Source organism: Balaenoptera physalus (assembly GCF_965194825.1).
Source record: "Balaenoptera physalus genome assembly, chromosome: 13".
NCBI classification, from domain to species: domain Eukaryota; kingdom Metazoa; phylum Chordata; class Mammalia; order Artiodactyla; family Balaenopteridae; genus Balaenoptera; species Balaenoptera physalus.
The window spans coordinates 96,067,534-96,089,459 of NC_138892.1; the positions used below are offsets into that span (position 1 = coordinate 96,067,534).

At 37.9% G+C, this 21,926-nt stretch overlaps 1 protein-coding gene across 3 annotated transcripts in view; it reads right to left on the bottom strand.

Moving 5' to 3' along the window:
- The window catches only part of PTPRO (protein tyrosine phosphatase receptor type O), a 233,999-nt gene extending 212,969 nt beyond the window's left edge, over positions 1-21,030 (bottom strand). For 2 of the 3 annotated variants that reach the window (XM_082421929.1, XM_082421928.1), the window contains exon 1: positions 20,631-21,029. In XM_082421929.1, the coding sequence (XP_082278055.1) occupies positions 20,631-20,705 (75 nt within the window). In that variant the 5' untranslated portion in view covers positions 20,706-21,029. Of the gene's footprint in view, positions 1-20,630 lie in introns of all 3 variants that reach the window. The other variant, XM_082421927.1, reaches the window with a different exon arrangement.
- Between the last annotated feature and the right edge of the window lie 896 nt (positions 21,031-21,926).

Here is a 21,926-nt window from a genome sequence, read left to right on the forward strand (position 1 = left end):
ATTTCTTATTATTATTTCCCTTTTTTTTTCAAGACATCAAGCTTGGTCTCTATATTTACCTTCTGTTTTTGTCGGGACATGATAATGATTAGGTAGAGTCACATAAAAATTCTTTATGTTAGAATGTGTTCATAAAAACAATAAAGCTTCTTTTTAAAAATTATGAATTGTAAAATGTCTACTTATTTTGGACATTTAACATAAAACACAAATACTTCTGAGATAAATAGAGCTTTTAGTAATTTTTAATATCTCAACAACTGAGGAATTTATAAATACCTGAGACAGAGTATCAAATATAAATAAACTTTGAGCTTGTATCTATTTTTACATTCACTTAAGACATCAAACTTTTTAAAAGGTCACAGATTGCATTTAACACAGGATTTTTTCTTTCTTTGTAGTTATGTTGTCATTTTTTTTTAATCCTCCAGCTTGCTACTAAGCATTTGATTATTTCACTGTCCACTAGTTTCTTCAACTCAACTGGAAAGCGGACAAGGTAAATAAGAGGAAGATCAAATCAGATAAGTAATTTTTGCTACTGTTAATGTGATGGGGATTCAGGGGAGGAGATCCAAGCTTCTGTCTAAATGGAAATCACACATGCTTGAAGAATTAGAGGGACAGGAAGTCCAGAAATCCATTGGCTTACAGCTGACAAGCTCCGAGGGGAAAAACAAAACAAAACAAAAAACACATGCTTGACCCAGTAAGAAAGACTTAGCTATCAAAGGGATGGAAATATTTTTCTTTTTTTAAAAAAAATTTTTATTGCAGTATAGTTGATTTCCAATGTTATGTGAATTTCAGGTGTACAGCAAAGTGATTCAGCTATACATAGACATACATCAACTCTTTTTTAGATTCTTTTCCCATATTTTTGAGTGCGTCAGGGAAGGTGCTGGTGTTAGCAGGGGTAGTACCTGGTGGAGTTGGGGGGAGTCTAATAGAGAAAAGTAGGGCCTGGAAGGGCAGAGGTGGTTCCTAGAAGAACTGGGGTTCCATAGCTAATACCCCACTATATAGTCTGAGAAATGCTGAGTGAGCACTTTGTAGAAAGAAGGCAGATGCCTCATGAGCCTTTATAATTGGAGTTATTACTGTAGATATGAACCCATTTATACCACAGATGAGTGAAGCCCAAGGAGACAGTGCATATTTAGCACAATATTTAGCATACAATTGTTGCTCTATAAATGTTCATTGAAAGAATGAATGAATTATTGTTGAACATATATGAAAGATGATCAGTGATCGTAGACAGAAACACTGTATGAAGAGAATGCTCGACAATATTATATCATGAAGTTAGGTGAAAAATCACTTTTTTATGGGAATGATCTGATCAGTAGATAAGAGGTAGAGCTGATGTGAAAACATTTTGCCATGAGACATAAACATTTAATAAATTTTATGTGATCAAGCCATGATTACAGGGGACCTAAAGTTAAATTGGGTATGGCAAACTTTACTTTCTAAGAAGAAAAAGAACGAATTGATATTAAGGTATTAATTATAGCCTTTCATGATACACCCTACACACATGGACAGTTACATATAAATGTGGGAAGGGAAAACACTTCTATATCAGAGCAAATGAAACAGGGGATGCAATTATTTTTTAGTAAGGTAATATTTTACATTTAAATTGTCCTTTACAGTTTACAAAGTGCTTTCACAGATTATCTCATTTGGACTGCACTGTAATCCCAGGAGGTGGAAGTGATTATGATTCTCATTTTTCAGAGAGGTGACATGACTAAGTGATTGTGGGCAAGTTATCTTTTCTTTATGCTGCCTTGTTTTATTGATAACTCTCACATGTTTTTCATCAAATACTTGGTTTTCTCTAACCTGAGGCATATACTACATGTTGTTAAATAGCTATTAAAACTTAGAAAATATGCTCATTCAAAATTTCTTCACAGCCATCTTTGTTTTGCTTCAAAGTGATAGAAATCTACATAGGCAATACACCTTTAATAATAGTACAGCACATTTTGTCATGAGCAGTTTGTTCCTTCAAAAATTATCATGAAACAGATTGAGAGCTAAATATGAAATGCTGAGCTCTCCAGTTAAAGCAGAAACATCATTTCATTCAGATCAGCTCTAGACAGACGAAGCAGAAGAAATGGCTGTACAATTATCCTATTTTTTTTCCAGCCATTGTAGTATACTTCCCAGCTCAAGTTTCAAACAATTTATGGAGGGGATGGTATGGCATAGTTGGCTTGGCTAATAACTTTCTCAGCAGGACATATTCTAGAGGAGTAGTAATCATATTCTGGGACCCTCCTTCTATAGAAGCAGAGTCATTTTTATAGCATTCATATACAGGGTTTAGTATCTCATGAACAAACACAAAAATTTTTTTAAAAGAAAAATAACATACTCTTGGGCAAATGAAGTAAGCTCCTTAAAATTATGTTAACAGTTAATGTTGTTCTTCCGTATCTTTTTTCAGATACTCTAGTAAGTTAAATAAAAAGTAGAGAAAAACAAACAAAACTCTTATCTTTAGGTATGCTTTTTCTTCGCAAAACTAATTTCACGGAACAGTCAGATATGTAATAATGGGCCTCTTGGGGAGGTAATTTTTTATTCAACTTGACGTGCAAGTTATGAGTAATTAATTATGTCTTCTGTTTACACTTTGTCAGATAAGAGTATTAAACAGAAGAGCTGAGAGGAACACAGAACACGGCCATTAATCTGTTTAATTTGCAAATCTAACGCAATCAAAAGGAAGACATTAGTGTTAAAATTGTTTTTGTCCAGGTGGTATCTTTCATGGAGGGAAAAGCCTGTCTGAGGTGTAAATGTCACATAAAGCAGCAAGTCACACAATCCCATGCAGGCTTCTAAAGCCAGGGCAAAAAATTTTCCCTCGTGGTTATAGCATTGGCTCTGAAAGCTCTGGATGTACAAAAACTGAACCCCGGGCTCCCCACATCAGCACATTCCACGCCTTTCAGCTCTGTGCAATTATCTAACAAAGCTCAGACGCCGCAGATCCATTAAACTGAAGAAGGTGATAAACAACAGCATAAACCTGACACTTGTGAATCTGCAGGAGTCCTCTGACAGTCAGCAGGCCTTGGTCTAGGAACATGTGACTCACAGACTGATTGACAGAAAGGAGAAACTGCAGGAAAAATTTGGGATGACCAGGAATCAGTTGTCTCCAGGACTACCCCATACCCCACTTCTCTCCAGATGGCAGTCCCCACCGAGGACTTAGAAACTGACTCAGTCACCTGTGTCTCAGGATATTTCTAGAGGAAGAAGAAGAGGCAGACGTTGTAAGCTAGTGAGTGGCGAAATAAAAGTCATGCCAGAGTTTTCACACAAAACAGTATGGGACAGTGTGCAAAGGTCCTATGGTCAAACAAAGGTTTCATTCTTAACTGCTTTGGTACCATCATTCTCAGTAAGGCAGTGAGGTTTGGAAGAACTTCTGATTTGTGCCCAATATATTTATATTGGTTGTTTCCTTTGGGGCATTCCTTATATACAAATGTGGCACTATTGGTAATTCATTGATTGCTGAGTTGGCAGGCTGTTTATTTACATAACAGAGGTTTAGATCTTTTATTTAGTCTTGGCTAGCAAAATGTAACTTTAACTCGTAGTTTTAAATAAAATATAAAACTGTAGAAGAAATTGTACAGGTATGTGGTGATATACATGTGAATAATAATTACTATAATAAACGTGGCAATTTTTAAGTCACACATGGAGGATATAAATTTGAAAGTATGCTGACAGCTACAACTTGTCTCTGAAAAAAAATCCTTTTATTTTCCATTTATCTTTAAGAGTGCATACAGATTAATGCATAAACAACATGATCCAGGGGCGTTTAAGTCTAGGGACTAATTTACTGAACTACCCAAGCAACAGAGGATTATTTTATCTAATTAAAACAGAGCACACGTATTTAGAATTAAGCATTTTGCATTTAACAGCAAATTCAGAATTATAAAAGCAATTAAAGCTAAAATGAGGTATGATCATTTTTTTTTCCTGCACACCACTGCTGAGCTAAAGCTCATGTTAATGTTTGCCTTTGCAGCACTATTGAACAGAAGGTTGTGAATAGAAGTTCATGGCTGGGCAAAACCACTCGCTTCCAACTCGAATCCATTCTCCCTGCTTTTATTCAACCTTCTTAAACAGGACTTCTATTTTCTCGCATTCCTACTTTTGTTCCTCTGTTTCTCCCATCTGGAGTGTTTTCTTTAACCTAGTCTGTCTATCTGAATCGCAACAGATAAGGTTCAGATCAAAATTTGTCTTCCTTCGTGAAACCGGTGCTCCCTCAAGCCTAAGTGCGTTCTCCTTTATCTGAAGGGACAGGCACTTGACTGGATACAGCTGTCTGTCTCATTCCTTTGGAAGTTAGTATATTACCACTTCAGGCTTCTCTTACAGTAGGAAGTCGTATATATATAGCCCTTTTACATGTAACATGTTTATGTTATTTTCCCTTACCTTACAGACTTCCTAAGGGCATAACTTTGTTTTACACTCTTAAAAATGATGAATACAGCACTTTCCTTATATGTCCAGTTTAATACATGTTTGACGATTCATTGGTTGAAATATTTAAACATCTCTTACTCACCTTCACATATCCTCCATCCATCTCCCCTGTTTTACTCAAGCCGCCTAAGCTCCTCTTATCACTTTCTATTTCATTCTAATTTATTTGTATTATTTCCAGATATGTTATTTAATAATTGCTAAAAGAATGGAAGAATGACATTACTTCATCAATCAAAGTATTTTGTCCTAACTTCCCCAAATGGTAATTTCCACGACTCCATTTTTAACTGATTCTCTGAAGAGTTATGAAAATGTTAACATTGGTGGTATGGGAATTATGAATGGGAATGCCTTAATATCTGGTCCTTTCCAGAATTCAATAGATAAATCTCGTAAGAACATAGTTCAATAGGCAGTCTTTCTCATAATGCATTTGAGTTTGCAGCTAATAGTTTTATTGAGGTCCTTGTGTATTTTCCTGATTTTTTTTCACATTTGCTTAGATAGCCTTACTTTCCCTTGCAAGTATAATTATTGTCTTTCAGAGACAGTCCTCATCAGAAAGAGGCTATATCTGCCAGTTAGTCAGTTAAAATACTTAGCAGAGGGCCAGGCACACACACACAAAAAAAAAAAAAAAAAAAAAAGAGAGAGAAGAAGATAAAACAAACTAAATAAAGTTATTTTAACATTTTTCTTTGAGAAAATTATAGATTTATAGGAGGTTGCAAAGAAATGTAAAGGCAGGCCCCATGCACCCTTCACCCTGCCTCTTTCAATGTTGATATTTTGCATATCAAAATAAGAATATATCCCAAACAAGGAAATATCCAAAGTATGAAATTGACATTGGTCCAATCCGTAAAATTCACTGAGATTCCACAAGTGATTATGCACTCATCTGTGTGTGTGTATGTGTAGATCTACACACTTCGATCACAAGTATAACTTCATGTGAGTACCACAACCATCAAGATACACAACTGTTCCATTATCACAAGGCTCCCTCATGCTACCCCTACATAGACAGGTACACTTTCTCCTCTACCCCATGTAATCCCTAATCTTTGGTGATCACGAATTTGTTCTCCATCTCCATAATTTTGTTGTTTCTAGGATATTTTATAAATGGAATTAGATAGTATGAAACGTTTTGAGATTGGCTTTTTTCACTCAGCACAATTTTCTTGTGGTTCGTTCAAGTTGCTGTGTGTTTCAGTAATTTATTCCTTTTTGTTGCTGAGTAATAATATCACATGGTACAGGAATACCACTGTTTGTTTCACCATTCACCTATTGAAGGGCATTTTGGTTATTTTCAGTGTTTGGTTAGTGCAAAGCTACTGTAAACATTCCTGCACAAGCTTTAGTTTTTTTGCTGAAGATAATTACAATTCCTCTTACACAGCCAACTCATCTTGTTTAGAGCAGAAGTTTTCAGAGATGGATGACATGGGTGAGGAGCTAGTGATTCCATACTGCATCAAATATGTTTGTTAGTATTTTCAGGAAGGAGTAACCATCTGTCCTGGTTTTCCCAGAACAGGCCGATTTATGTCTGCTGTCCTGGCATAATGATCCCTTCAGTCTTGGAAGTGCCCCAGTTGGTATGATAAATTATATAATCACTCTGATTCAGATTTCTTTTTTTTACTGAAGATAAAAAAATAGTTGATTAGAAGATATAGAAGATACAGTTGATTTATAATGTTGTGTTAGTTTCAGGTGTACAAGATTCACATTTCTTAAAGATTCCAAGCATTGCTATGCCTGCTTGGCTATGATAGAATTGCATTTGTGTAGACTGCTGTTTTGTAATCTCTCTGAGTATCAGTGGAGTGATTCTAGATTATGAGAAATGAGATAGTCTTTGTGCAATGAAAGATAGTCTTGCTGAAGTCCCTACTTTTCCACCGCCTCCTTTTCTGTTAGAAAACGTTTCTTCCTATGTTTCAGTTTTATGGTTGGGGACATCTTCCAGGCTCATGACTTAGCTCCTGTGTCTTAGCTCATGTCATAGCTCCACAACTGGAGAGGAGAGTATTCTTTCCCACTGTTGCCAGTTTGGAAGTAATTGCAGGGATGGATTCTGATAGATTTGGCTTAGATCGCATGCCAATCTCAAAGACACTGGTCAGGTACAGTCCCCAAATGGGCTTAGCTTAGGTCAGGGTTCACCCCTTGACTGATCACTGTCCAGAGTATTAAGGTCAAGTAGGATCCTTTCCAACCATAAGGATTAAAAAGGAGTTTTCCTCAAAGGATGGCAGGTGTTGGAGAAGATGGCAGATTTGGCCATTGGAGGAATGGTGATCTGGGCAGTCACTATAATTTGTGTCTTCCGTGAAGAGGTCAGCACACTAGCAAATGACACACAGCTAGAAGAGCACAGCCAAAATTCAATCCTGTATCTTTTTGACTACAGAGCCTATATTCTTAAGTTTAATTATGCATTATATTTAACTGTGGAGAAATGGAAAATAAATGCCTGTCAATATAGCCTCTGAAGTTTTTCTATGTGACTGATTCTGAAGTAATCACACTAATGGGAAGCCCACACATAGGTGATGATCCCCAGCATTTCATGGTCATAATCAATGCCTATGATCATCCATGTCCTTCACTGGTGAAAGTACAATTGGGAATTGAATATAATTGAACCTCAGACCCCTGGCTTAATTCCTAAATTGAAGAGGACTGAAAATGCTCAGGTCCTGAAAAAATTATTATAATACATTTAAGTGAAAAGAGCATGCTAAAATAGTGGGACAATTTGATACTGTTTTTTTTTTCTTTCTTTTTTTTTTTTTTACATACCCACTCCAGTACAAAGGCATAGGAAAAAAATTTGGAATGGTATGTCCCCCAGATGGTAGTTATTTAGAACTGAATATGCAGGAATGGCTACTTTCTTCCTTTTCTGCCTGTTGTATTTTATATATTTTCCACAGTGAACATGTATTAGTTTTCAAATTTTTAATCCATTATAAAATTCTTATGTTTGGTGATACACGCCTGATTCAGACTTACTTTGAGATTTCAAATTAAGAAATCCCTACTTCAGCCCCACAAGAAACCACATGGTGAAAAGGCTAATTGGAGGCCTCAGCATAGCAACAAGAATTTCAACAGAAAGAGTCTCATTAGGTTTCCAATTAGCCTTCAAAAAATAAGTAAAAAGATGTGGCAACAGGAAAGAACCTGGAGCACCTCTAAAGGGGGGCTGACTTTCAGCAGATTTAACAGTTTTACCTAATTAAAAAGAAGCACATAAGCTAAGTTTTCAAGATTAAGTCCATAGTACTTAATTCTAAGTTGTTGCAATCATTTTAACACAGTTTTGATAATACCAGAATCTTCATATTAAAAATCCCAAGTACCTATCCATTTTGAATGAGACCTATATTTATTTCTGAAAGACTAATTAAAAAGTATAATTTAGGGGAAACTGTAGAAGAAAGTCCCCATAATGATGCAAAATAAACTTGGCCACATCCCATCACTATCCTTATATGTAAATAACCCTATAATAACCTAGCTTTTTCTAAAATCCTTTAAGGGAGGACCAAATGACTCACTGTTTAATAATACATTACAGACATTATACAATTCCCTTGGCTTTTTATTATTCACCTTATTAATCAACTTAACATTCAGAAACTTTAGAAGTCAATTTTTCTTCCTAGATAAAATCTAGGAATTTTAAGTACATCCAAGTAATAAGGTATTTCTTATGGTAATGCTGTTGGCCCTTATTGTAAAAATGATGGTTATACTTTGTGGAATTTGTCAAGAACACTCTCATTTTTAGAATTACACTTTAGTTTTCAGCACAACATCAAAATAAATCGACATCCCAAAGCAATATTACTAGAATATCTATTTTCTGGACCACCAACTTGACTTAAATAGGAAATTCCTGGTTTATCTGAGACAAAGAATGATGTATGGCAATTAGCCTAATTCTGATGCACCACACAGAGAGAGAAAGAGACTCATATAAATGTGTTCTTGGAGATTTCCAGAAATTTTGTTTTGATACTAAAAATAGAAGATTGTTAAACTTAAAAATAATAATTTATTAATTGCAGAATTGTTAATATTATTTTTATACTCTTTAGGTGCACTTCTCCTTATTATACATTCAGGGAGGGGAAAACCTCTTTTTAGCCATTTATGTGAGTGTACAAATAATCTGATCACAATTTTTCCTGTATTTTTGACTCTAGAGGAGATATTGATTTATCAACAAACAAAAAGAAAATTAAAGTCATAGAGAAAAAAATTACAACTAACTCAAACTTCCACACTTTACCAATACAGTAGTAGACTATGGATATAAATTAGTATATTACAAGACAATGTAATACCTTTCAATTCTCTAACGAAATAGTGTAAGTAATAGTATTTGTTTCATGCATACATTTTTGTATTTTAGTCATTTGAAAATCTTGACAGTCCAGGCTTTTGGTGTATATATACTAACATTTTAATGACTACAACACTAATTTAATCAGCCTGTTTAACTGTCTGTCCATGTTTGGATAATAAAATACTTATTATCTAGTATTCAATTGAGTATGAAAATTATCATTTGTTTCTGTATAAAATTACCTATTGGAATCTTAAACTAGAAAGGACATTCATTGTCTGAAATCCATTAAAAAAATTTCTATGAGGTACCAATATGCATTTAAAAAAAGAAAAAAATATCATTTTAAGGAATAAAGGGACTCATAAGTTTTAATGATTGAAGAAAAATAACAATGATCATCTGAGCTTCAGTCAGTCATGTGAGTTTCTGGAAACGCCTTTAGAGGTCTAGATCCAATCTGAGTATATTAATATACATTGTGAGGGAAAAATAAAGAAAAAACATTATGTAAAAGATTATTTTTATTTTTGATATTCTCAAATTGTAGAGCCAAGAAAAGAACACATTTTTAGATTTGAAAAACCCCAAAACTACTTTGTTTACAAGTGAAAGTAAATTTTATGCACAGTCAATGAATAAAATAGAGAATAAGTGATCAAAAAAGCTGTTTTTACTTCATTACAGATGAGAATTTGCCACACAGGGGAACCCATCCATTGCTTGAGCACACATCATTTACCAGTGGTTGATTCTGACAATACAATAGCAAGAAAAAAAAAATGTGTGAGGAACCTTATCTTGATGTCTAAAAGACTTTATTTTCACTTGTGGTAATAAATCCTTTGCTACCTCCACAAGACCAATAAAACAGCATCTCCAGATTATCTCTCCGTTCTGACTACACTCTCTCAGCACTGCCTGCCCAATGGACCCTCTCTCCTAGTTCATCTCACTGTGCATTGGCTTCATTCCCTGAACTTGCAAGCTGGCAACCTGTTTTTCCTCTGTCTCGAGTCTGTCCCATAAGTCCTGTTTGACCTTTCTCACCCTATGTATTCATTCAATATTCATTTATTCAACAAATATTTACTGAGCATCTACCCTGGGCCGGGCACTCTTCCAACAGCTGGGGATACAGCAGTGAACAAAAAGGATAAAGACATTGCTTTCACGGAACCTACAAGCATTCCAATAGAGGAGTTAAGTAATAATAAAGAGCTAATATAATGTCATGTAGTGAGTGATACATTCTGTAAAGAAAATAAACTGGGGTAAAAGTGGTGAAATTTGAGTGATGGGTTGAGTTTTAGATTGGCTGTTCAGGAAACACATTTTAAGAAACCACCCTTTGCGCAGAGATTGGCACTCTCAGCCCCTTACCACGGTTCATCATGGAACACCTTTGGGAAGAACGAGAATCGTCTTCTACCCAACTGGCTATTGTGGCCATGAAAGAGAAGAAAGAACAACAGCCAGAAATCTTGGACTGGTGTAAATAGCTTAAAGCAGTATGATAGAGGGTTGAGGACAGGACAGAGAGATGACAAGCTTCTCACATTTTATCTTTATAACCTGTCAAGTCTGTTGGCAAGCAGTTCTTCAGAACATGCAAGAAAGCAGGAGCAGTCACAACCTAGTGCCATACTAAAATGAAACAGAGATAGAAGTAATGTGTGAAAGATACAACCAGAAATAGTTCATCTCAACAGCAAACCAAACCAAACAACAAAATGACTGTCCAAAAGTGGAATAGCCGCCTCTCAGCTGATAGTAATTTCACCATTTATGACCAATTGGCAGTAATATTAGAGGCAAGATCTAAGTACCAGCTTAAGTATTGAACTAGACGATCTCTGAAAAGTATAGTTTTATGATTCAATGAAATACACTGAACAAAATATGTTGTTCTCTTAAGTCATATATTAAGACAATCATATTTAAAAATAGTGTTAAAATTAATTTTCTATCTTTTTAACAGTCAAAAGCCAAAGAAATTTTTGTATGTACAGTTACCAAACCCAGAGTTAGCGCAACCCATAAAATAAGGAAAATATACACATTTTTTTCTTCCAAGAGAGTTGAACATCAGTCCTTGAAAAGAAAGTTGGGAATAGTTGCTCTCCTTCATGCAAATTCTTCAGATTCTGAGATTTAGACTATGATTGATCTTACTGGTATGTTTCCCCTATCACTAAAGTTACTTTTCTCATTAAGGAAAGAGAGAGATAAAGAGAAGAAGTGTCTAGTGTACAAATATAGATGTTGTTTCTTAAGGTGTATTCACTATTCCCATGAATCATTTTTAGAAAAAAATCCTGCGCTCAAACTTGGGAAATGCTACACACTGTATCGTCCTACTGGAAGCACAATGTATATTAACATAGTGAAGGTTCTAAGAAATCCTGGTACAAAAAATAATAATAAATGTATTGATACTAGTTTAAACAAAGTTAAACAGATTACTTCCCAAATTCATGTCAGCATAGAAGTGTTTATTTTTAATAATATCTGTTAACATTTTAAGTCTCTAATGTTCCATGGAGTACACTTGGGAAGATGCTACTCTAGACACATTTTTTATTTTTTAAATTTATTTTTATTTATTTATTTATTTTTGGCTGTGTTGGGTCTTCGTTTCTGTGCGAGGGCTTTCTCTAGTTGCGGTGAGCGGGGGCCACTCTTCATCGCGGTGCGCGGGCCTCTCACTATCGCGGCCTCTCTTGTTGCGGAGTACAGGCTCCAGACGCGCAGGCTCAGCAGTTGTGGCTCACGGGCCCAGCTGCTCCGCGGCACGTGGGATCTTCCCAGACCAGGGCTCGAACCCGTGTCCCCTGCACCGGCAGGCGGACTCTCAACCACTGCACCACCAGGGAAGCCCATAGACACATTTTTAATTGTTCTTCTTCTTTGATTTTTGCTTTGGGCTATTTTTACTGTCCTATTTCTTTCTTTCTTTCTCTTTTTCTTTTTGGACACAACACTTATTGAGTGCTTACTGTACTCTAGGCACTGTTTAAAATATGTTATGGTCATTATCTCATTTATTCCTGACAATAATCCTCTGAGATAAATATAGCCAATCACCATAGGGACCCCAGAGAGGTGAAATAATTTCCCCCATATCCTGCTGTTGGTAAAAGGCACAGTCCAGAGAGCTGAGATAGAAATCAGGTCTCTCTGACCCAATGACGCCTATCCTTTTAACAAAAGTCCAGTTCTCAACTCTTCTACTCCCAGAAGCATACCACCCTTCCCAAGCTCTGAGAGACCAACAACCTACTTATTTCCCAATCCAAAGATTTTCCAGACTTTAGCTTATAGTATCTCTCCATTGCATTTGATGCAGTTTGCCAATCCCTCTCACTTGAAATTTCCTAGACCTTGGGTTTCCTTGATTCTTATACCTCTCTGGTTGTTCTTTCTTCATCTTCTAAGGCTCCTTATTAAATGTTAGTGCTCCTCAGGCCCCACCCTGGCCCATTGCTCTTCTCTCCTTTGCCCTCTGCTGGGACATCCTTATTCACATCTCCAGGTCTGTCCTCTCCCCTAGACATCAGACTCATATCTAAGTACCTGCTTTTTTTAAGCACTTCAAATTCAAAAGATCCTCCACTAACCTCATCATGTACTACAGCAGTGGAGGTCCCAGCAGGACACTCAGGGGAAATTCTATGGAGTTTAATCAAGAGACTGATAATTAAGGTGTGGAGCAGGAGTAGTGATACTAAACAGGGGTGATAAAGTACCCAGGGACGAGCAGCAGTGAGAAGCTATTACCCTAAAGAGACCAGGGGAGGAAGCTGCTTCTGGAACTTGGCCAGAACTTGGCCTTGAAAGAGGAGCTGACTACAGGATTGAAAGAGGGGATGAAGCCATTGCCTATCAGGGTCGAGCCAGCGTGGACTCCCACCAGTGATCTTCGGTTAGTGCCTCCTATTAGTCAAACTCACCGCTGGCCAAAGGGCAAGGGATCCTGAAGAAGCAGTCTTTACAGGGAAGCTCCCTGGCACTGAGGGTGGAGAAGGAGGTAAGCTGATCTGGAGGAGAATGGACACCACCAGTACACTTGGTATCTTAAAACTGCAACACCTTAGGCAAAGGTGTCAGTTACTTGGAAATTACCTTGGACTCCTCTTTCCCCAGTTTCCCACACCTAACCAGTCTTGTCAATCTAGCTATTTTGAACACTGTCTCTCTTCCTTTAGCCCCTTTCCCATCACCCTAGTGTCAAGGTTTATCATCTCTTCATTGGACAATTGCGATAATCTCCAAGCAGTTTAACTGCTTCCAGGCCTGGTACACCTTTGGGATAGCCTTTCTTACAGCCAAAAGCTCTATCTAAAATGCAAATCTTACTCCATTAAGCCTTGATTAAACCCTTTAAATAATCTTCTTCACCTAGAGAATAAAGACTCTACTTTCTGGCACAGCTTACAGGCGCCTCCCTGAACTAACTTCTATCCCTTCATTTCCTTTTGTATAAATTTGTATTTTCCTAAACACTACCATGCTTTTCACACCATTAGGTCTTTATTCATGCAGTTTTTTCTGCCTGTATGTCCATATTTTTTAACCTACCTCATATCAGCTCAGGTGTCATCTTTTAAGAAGTCATCTCTCAAACCTTGAGATATAGTTAAATCTTTCCTCTAGCATATTACCATGTTTTCCTCTATCAAACAAACAAAACAGAACAAAACCTGACCACATTTTAATGACATTTTCTTTTTCTATGTTTATTTTCCCATTATGTCATTTGTGAGGATTCAACTGACTGATATCCTTTCATCTACCTACAACATCTAGTACAATTCCTGGCACACAATAGATGCTCAATAAATGTTTGATGAACTGAATGCAATTGAGCTATGTATCATTACCCTAGAATCCAAAAGACAGACTTAGTATTAAGGAAGAAAAGTAACTTCCTAACGTGGTCATTCTGGCTTTGGGGAAAGACTAGTCAGCCAGAAAAGTTTTGGCTCTTTCAAGGTTTCCAAAGTTTAGGATGCCCTTCCAAGGAGATGAAAAGACAAGGACAGAGTAACTAGAAGTTAAAGCCAGGGTGAAAGGGCAAGAATGCTAGAGTTAATTAAAATAGAGTCCTGATTCAGAAAGTGAGGTACAAGGGGTAAGGAACCAGACCTCAGATAAGACCAAATACACAAAGGGACTCTCTGGAATTCTCTAACATCTGGCTTGTACATTCCAACCACAAGCTTCTGTGTGTGAAACTAAGAAGGAATCACAAACTGGATCAGTACAAAGAGCCGTAGCTGGTCTCTGGTATAAGTTAAGGGTAAAGAGAAAAAGGGACAAAAATTCCTCTGTAGTGAATTTGATCAATAGGAGGGTCAAAATGAAGGATTAGGATTAAAGACCTGATAGATGCCTGATGATATTTTCTCACACATAAATCATCTATTAAAAAATGTAGGTGGGAAGAAAAAGAAAAAAATAACAAACATCTCAGTTATCTAAAAAACAGTTAAATGAGATGATATTAAACAAGAGAAACATTCATCTTTTAAATCACATATACATTAGTATTACGAAAAATAATTCCAATTTTGTACCTCTACATTGTAGATAAATTGCATCGCTATTATTTTTATTTGCTAGTAAATGTACAAAAACTACCAGGTTCATTTGGTTTTAATTTGCTTTATGATAGGAACAGTCTTGTTGGAAAAATGAACTGCATAGCATTCCTATTTAGGAAGAGTGGAAAACCAAACAAATGAAGAGTATTCAAGAAGGAAACATATTTATTTGCATATAGATAGAAGAATGGCAATATATTTGTTTTCATCAAACTTTTTTCATGTGATTCCCTAATTTTCCCTATATTCATTTTCTTACCGAAATTACCATGCATATTTATAGTTTGTAACACAACTCTTGAACTCAGAGTCCTATTTTCAATCCTGATTCTCTGTTTCTGAAAGATTTTTCCAAGCATTTATCATTTCTCTCTCTTTCATCTCAATTTCCTGACAAAAAGGAAGGGAAAAACTGTTTTTATCAAGAAACCTCTACAACGTTGTTTCAAACATCCTCTTTTTTCTTTGGTGGTTTTAATATATTCAGAAGTAAGAGGAGTTGGCCTTTTAGGTAACTAGAATGCCTAGGGAAAGGCAACATGTTTCGCTGGAGAATGAGATTCTGAATGAATGAGTTGAGGATGATTTTCTGACACAGGGATAAGATATGGTTCTACTTATGGAAATAAATTTGAAGGTACTTTGTTCAGAGGAAAAAAAATAACAAAACCAAGGATCAGCACTCTGGAGACTTAGAACAAGCTTAAGAAAGGACAAGCTCACTAATCAGGAGAAATTAGTGACCACAGATTACATGAGAGGTGTTTAAGAAGATTATTCACCTATTCTTCTGAAAGGTTGGTAGAAGCAATATGGAACCTGCTGGAGCCAATAGCACCAGGAGAGAAGAGGACAAGAGACTTTGTGTTCTGTCTCCAGTTTCATCCTACCCCATTCACTCTTTTGCTCATTCTACTGAATGGAGCCATATGAATATGGCACCATTAATATGGTGCCATATTAACCTTGGTTTAGCCCCTCAAATCAATGACACAAGTGAACAAGGAGGTCTCTCACATATGAGCTGATACCAGTGGGTCTCTAGGGGCACCACAGAAGAGTTCTTTACAGCATTGGTTTATGCCCCTGGATTGAACACTACCATAGATATAACAGGACCAGGGTGTGGCAGAGGCTTCATCTCTTAAAAGCAAAGTTATGGCAAAAAATTAGAAGGATTTCTATAGAAGAATGCAGAAATCTTTGTCAGTTCTAGTTGGTAGTGGTCACAGAAGAAGGATAATATGGAAGAGGAAGCAAGAATATTACCTGCATATCTGGGTATTGGCCGAAGTTGTAGGTCACATAAAGAGGTAAGGAAAGCCATTTCCTCTAGTATTTCAACTCAGACTTTTAATTGATGACAGTAAATAGCAGTTGAGGTAACGCTAGATCAATCCAGAGTACTATTTTTTGGGGAAAATAACATATTGGCATTTTGATTTATGATTTTAATAAGTTCTTAATATTAGGGATGGGTAATATTTTATTTCTTTTGGTGTAATGATTGCATTGTAATCATAATGATTTAATTCACACAATGATAATTTCCTCATATTTTCCTTAAAGATGAGTTCACAAGTCAATATTATGATATTTTAACACTTCTCAGTCAGAAAATATTTATATAATGATGAAAATTTGAATCCTGTCTATTAAGCTTCTATGATATGCCTAACAGCACATACTAGGCCCAATGGAAGACAAAAATTTACAATAAACATGCATTTATTTCAAAAATATTTACAATGTATTTGGAGTAGTTAAATGAACACGATGCTTTCTAGTAGAGCCCATCATTGTACTGGGGCTATGCTTCTGAAAATACAACACCACTGGAAGTGTGTACCTGAAGGCACTAAATTAGGAAGAAAATGAGAAAGAAATATCTGTGGTCACAGCTGTTAAGCATTCTATTGTGCCATGCTGCTACCAATCACAATGGCTTATATAGGTGCACCAACTGTATCCAGCACCAAAGATCCTTTGCAAACCCTCAAGACTCAAGTTGGAATTATACTTATAAGACCCAGGAGTCAATGTGCTTATAAGTTTAAATGCCTCCAAGTTGGATATTTAGATGCTAGAAATACCACTACATTTAAAAATAAAGTACAACTCATATTGTTTTAATTATTTATGCATACAGACGTATGCTTTCTTATGGGCCAAAATGAGAAAGAGGTAAGTGTGAATTTTCTATGCTTTCATACAGTATCAATCTTTCATATAACAAAGAAGAAAAGAAAACAGATGTTCACATTGGGAAGGATTATCACTCAATCCCCTGCAGAAGACCAGCCCAGTGAACCTTCTCCAACTTACTAGGGATGTCACGTATAAAAGGGTTTCTCTAATAGGCTGGCAACAACACTTGTCAAGGAAGTCAACTGACAAAGGAGTTAATGGCAGCAAACTTCACTGCGAGGAGGAGGGTCTAAGCTGCTTCAGAAAGATGAAAAGGTTATGGTTCATCTGCCGACATTGTATAATATAGAATGTGCATGTAAAACCTCCAGAAGGAAAGTGAAGATACTTGTGTGTGTGTGTGAGAGAGAGAGAGACAGAGACAGAGAGAGAGAGGTGCGGGGAGAGACATGGGGGTGGTGGTGGAGAGAAAGGCTGAGAGAATAAGGAAGAAAAAGAAAAAGAGAGAGGGGGTCACAGGGAAGTGGAGAAAGGCAGATAGAACTTGGAAAGTGGGTATTTCTCCCGAATAAAAGTACTATGGTGAACATGGTAACACTCATGCTTTATAGAATTAAACATAAACCTCTTTCAGAAAATGTAATTGAGGCCCTTTCAAATTTAATGTTCCCTGATTATGTATCAGGTAAGAGCAGAAATGGAAGGAAATAGAGGAGGTTCAGAGGGAAAGAAGGATTCTGGCCAAACCTATGAGTTTAGGGAAACCTTCCAGTTGACTACTAATGAGCACCATTTCAGGGAAGGCAGAATCTAAATTCCTATGATGTCATATTCTACAACTTGCCTCTTTGTTGACAAAATACTGATGGCGAGTGAACTGATATAGGAAGTAATTTTCAAGGAGAGGTGTAGTAAAGATAGGATGGGTGAGAGAGGTTACATTGTTTTTACTAGAATTATGGGAAGACGTATGAGAGGGAAAATCTAAATGGAGTAGTATTTATCTGGTGATTAAATAAATAATAAATAAATAATACTCCAATAAATACTACTCGATTTACATTCATATGTGGGTAGAAGACTTTGAGATTGGTAGGCTCCCAGTATACTTGATAACAGAGTTCTTTTGTTTTCTGTTTTTAGAAATAGAAATATACCACCAATATTGATATAAAAGTAGAAATTTTCATAACCAACATTGTGCTTATGAAACATCAATTATGCAGCTATTAGCTTCATAACATAAAGTGGATGATTTAAACAATTGGCGATGACTGATTAAATGTGCCCATCATTAAACCATGGATAGGGAACAAGGCATGAAGGCTTCCTTAGCCAGGCACCTTGAGGCTACCTCAATGAAACTGGTTAAAGCCAATCTTACAGATTCAAAATTTCAGACTTTCCCACCACTTATGTCCAGCTGCTTGTTTCTGATTTGTGGAAAAGATAAAACTACAAATCAAGCCTCATGTTTGAGTTTCTCTAACTTTATGGCTTTAAGGGATTTTCACTCTCATGTGGAGGGTACTTCATACAGAGTAGTGAAAGATTGTCTGACATAATGAGAACTACAGAGATTTGGGGGGAAGGCTGGGGAAATGGTTTCTTTCTGACTCAGCACAGATAGACCTTTTTAGATTTTATCACTGATATTCAATCGACAACTTGGTATTTAATAATGGAATGTTATGTTTCTATCACCACTTGCACATTAAGTCAGTTTTACTGACACTTATTCAGGACCTTGAATGCAAAAGCATCTCCAAATTATGGAAAGATTATACTATGAACCCAATTTACCATGTAATATACTATTTCCAAAATGTAAACGCATTACTCTATGTGCCCAGTTTACCATTTTGAACATCTCTTGTCAACTGTAACAAAATAAGTGAATGAAATAGCATGTGTGAAATACCTGGAAGACTGACTGGCACATGGTGGGTATTCAGTGTACATATATGAAGGCAATATATATATGTGTGTGTGTGTGTATATATATATATATATATATACACACACACACACACACACATATATATATGTTTCTTTTGGTATACTTTATATTCAGTTGACATAAAACGTTGCATTTACATAAAATAAAGAGTAAAGACTTGCTTTACAAAATTACTTGTCTCATTACAATATTTACTAAAAGGCAAGCTTTATTAATGTATTTACTGTGTGATGCAGTTTATCATAATTGACACTAAACTGCAAATGTGCAGGAAAACACCTATTATGTAGAACAGGTTGAACATCTATTACAGTCTATGCTATTACTGACTGCAATTTCTCAGTCTGATATCAAGTTTTGATTAGACCTTTTGCTACAAATTTTTACATTTTTTATGGCACTCTACCCATACTCCCGAACCCATCATTTGACCATTTCTGAAATTCTCACTCATTATGAAGATTTCAAACAGAAGCCTGAAGTAGTGCCAAAGGTTGGGTTTGGATCAGATGTCATATGTGTAAGTCCTAGCTGTTACATAGTAAAATGTGTGGTTGTTCAATTTCTCACTTTGCGTTCATGAGAAGTGTTGCATAGACATATAGTTATGACAGAATATGACAAATAGAAAAATTAATAGAAAACTTCATAGTTTGTGTATGTTCATAAAACGTACACATTTGTGGTGTCTGCTTAAAGAGCAACCTCTTAGAGTGAAAATATATGACTGAGCTTATCATTTATCAGATTTTAAATAATATTATTGTTGATAGCTTCAGAAAATGTAAAAATATATTAAATACAATTTAGAATCGTATTTAGGCACTCTGCTGCTGGTTCTCCCGGAAACTACTTTTCCTATTTTCCATTAAGATAATGAAAATATGGAATATTCAACACTGATGCTGTTCTCAATCCGTTGGCTCTGTTCCACTATCTCCTTGTCAGACATTCACGATTAAGGGTGCATATGAGCAAGAAGTGACTCTTTGATAAGAAAACATTTGCATCCTTTAATGTTTCGTCCATTTCTAAGGTAGATATCACTGTGGTGCTGAAAGGATAGCTCCCGGTCACCTGTCGACGTACTTGCGTTTGCTTTGCCGGAAGAAGGACTAAGAACTAAAGTAGACACACGGAAGACACGAGTGATAGACAATTACCTCATAACTTCATAACACTTCTCCAAAGACATCTAGCTTAAATTTCTTTAAAAAAATTTTATGCACCGTAGAGTTGTCAAAGTAGGGGTATTTGTTTTTGTTTTTGTTTTTGTTTTTAAGCAGTCTTTGCCTTGTCTATTTTTCTCAGAGTAAAACGCTGAAGCAGGACATTCCAAAGAAGACACGAAAAAGTTAATTATACAGATGTCTGCCGTTGAAATTTAGAGGTAGCATCCTCTGTAAATATAGCGGGGGAAAGTCTAGACTTTGTAAAGGGTATTCTCAGGCTGGAGATGAGGACTTGGGGAGAGGCGTCCTCTCCAGGCTCAAGCTGACATTCCTTAGTCAAAGAAAACCATGCTCACGTCCCAGCCCCGGCAGCCCATTTGAGGCCAGGGAGCTCGGCCCCCGGTGTATAATTCCAGCAGAAGGTAAGTTAAGACAAAGCCTCCGCTCACTCCGTTGGAGGAGGCAGAAAAGGTTACGCAGCCCTGGGGTGCAGTAGCGACCAGAAGGGAAAGCGATCTCATTTCGTCTGAGCAAGCACCATCCAACAAGCCCACCTTTGATGTACGTGCCGGCGGCGGTGCAAGAGCACAAAGGGGGAAAGCCGGAGGGAGCAAACTTCCCTCTCCTTCCACCCCGTCCCTGAAGCCCGCGGAGAGCACGTAAACGCGAGGACAACAAAGCGTGCGCCCAGGCGGCACCGCGGGCGCTGCCAGCAGCCCGGCCATCGCGACCCGGGGCGCGCCGCTCCCCCCGCGGCGGAGCGAGGGCGCCGGAGCGCGGGCGCCGGAGCGCGGCGGCTGGGGGAGGGGGTCCCCTACCTTGAGCAGCACAAAGAGCCAGAGCAGAGGCAGCAGGCGGCGGCCGCCGCGCGTGCTCGCGGGCAGGTGCCCCATCGCGGCGTGGACGGGGACCCGGGGGGACGGTGGCGCCGGCTGGCTCCCCCGGCGGCTCACAATGGCGAACGGGGGCTGCAGCCTCAGACCTTGGGCGCCGAGGCTGCTCCCGGAGGGCGCATGCTGCCTGTGCAGTGCCCCCCGCGCCAGCTCCCTTTCGCTTTCTGCTCCCTGGGTCCTCTAGGAACGTGCCAGGTGCTGCTGTTCTGGAACAGCTAAGGATGGAGAGGGTGGGGATTGGAGTGGGCGAGGCTCCGCCGCCGCCGCGACTGCCGCGCGGTGAGCGGGAGGCGGGGGCCCTGCGCCCAGCCCTCCGCGGTCGTCTGGCAGCAGAGATACTCTCACTGTGGGCTGCGGACTCATAAAAGTGACAGCAGCTTCCCAAGCCCCACTCCAGGCTCCGCCCCAACCTCTTCCACAGTCCCTGGGACGCAGAGTTCTGTGGGGCTACCCTGACTCGCCTTCAGCAACTCAGGAACCAAATACCCCGGTCCCTTCCCAGTCTTCCTGCATTTGCTCTCAGTGAAAGTAACACTTGGAGGGAAGTGGTGGTTGTGATTGTAGTGATGGAATTCAGTGTGTGTGTGTGTGTGTGTGTGTGTGTGTGTGTGTGTGTGTGTGTGTGATGGGGAGGGTAATCCCTCCCATTTCCACTCTCTTCATCCCATTTAAACACTCTCATTCTCTCTGTCCCACACTCACCCAGGAGGAAATAGCACAAGTATATATTTTTTCTGTTTGAGGTCAGAAGTTTTGTAAATTTTAAGGGCTGTCCTTTGACACCTGAGTGGAATATAGAAGGAGGTTGGCTCACATTATATTACACATATTTATAAACACATAAACATTTATATACTTTTACAAATGTTTAATTATTAAAGAAACTGTCAAACTTTCCCAGAGTGGTTATGCCATTTTACATTCCCACCATTCCCACCGGCAAAGTATGAGTAGGGGGAGGGGAAAGAGAGGGTGTGTAATTTAAAAGTGGTAATGTTAGAGATCTTTGTGGTGATGAAACAGTTCTGTATGTTGAATGTGTTGGTGGTTACACAAATCTACCCAGATGATAAAATTGCACAGAAACACACACACACACACACACACACACACACGAGTGCATGTAAACCTGGTGAAATCTGAATAAGGTCTGTGAACGGTACCAAGGTCAGTTTCCTGGTTTTAATACCTACTGTAGTTATGTAAGATGTTACCTCTGGA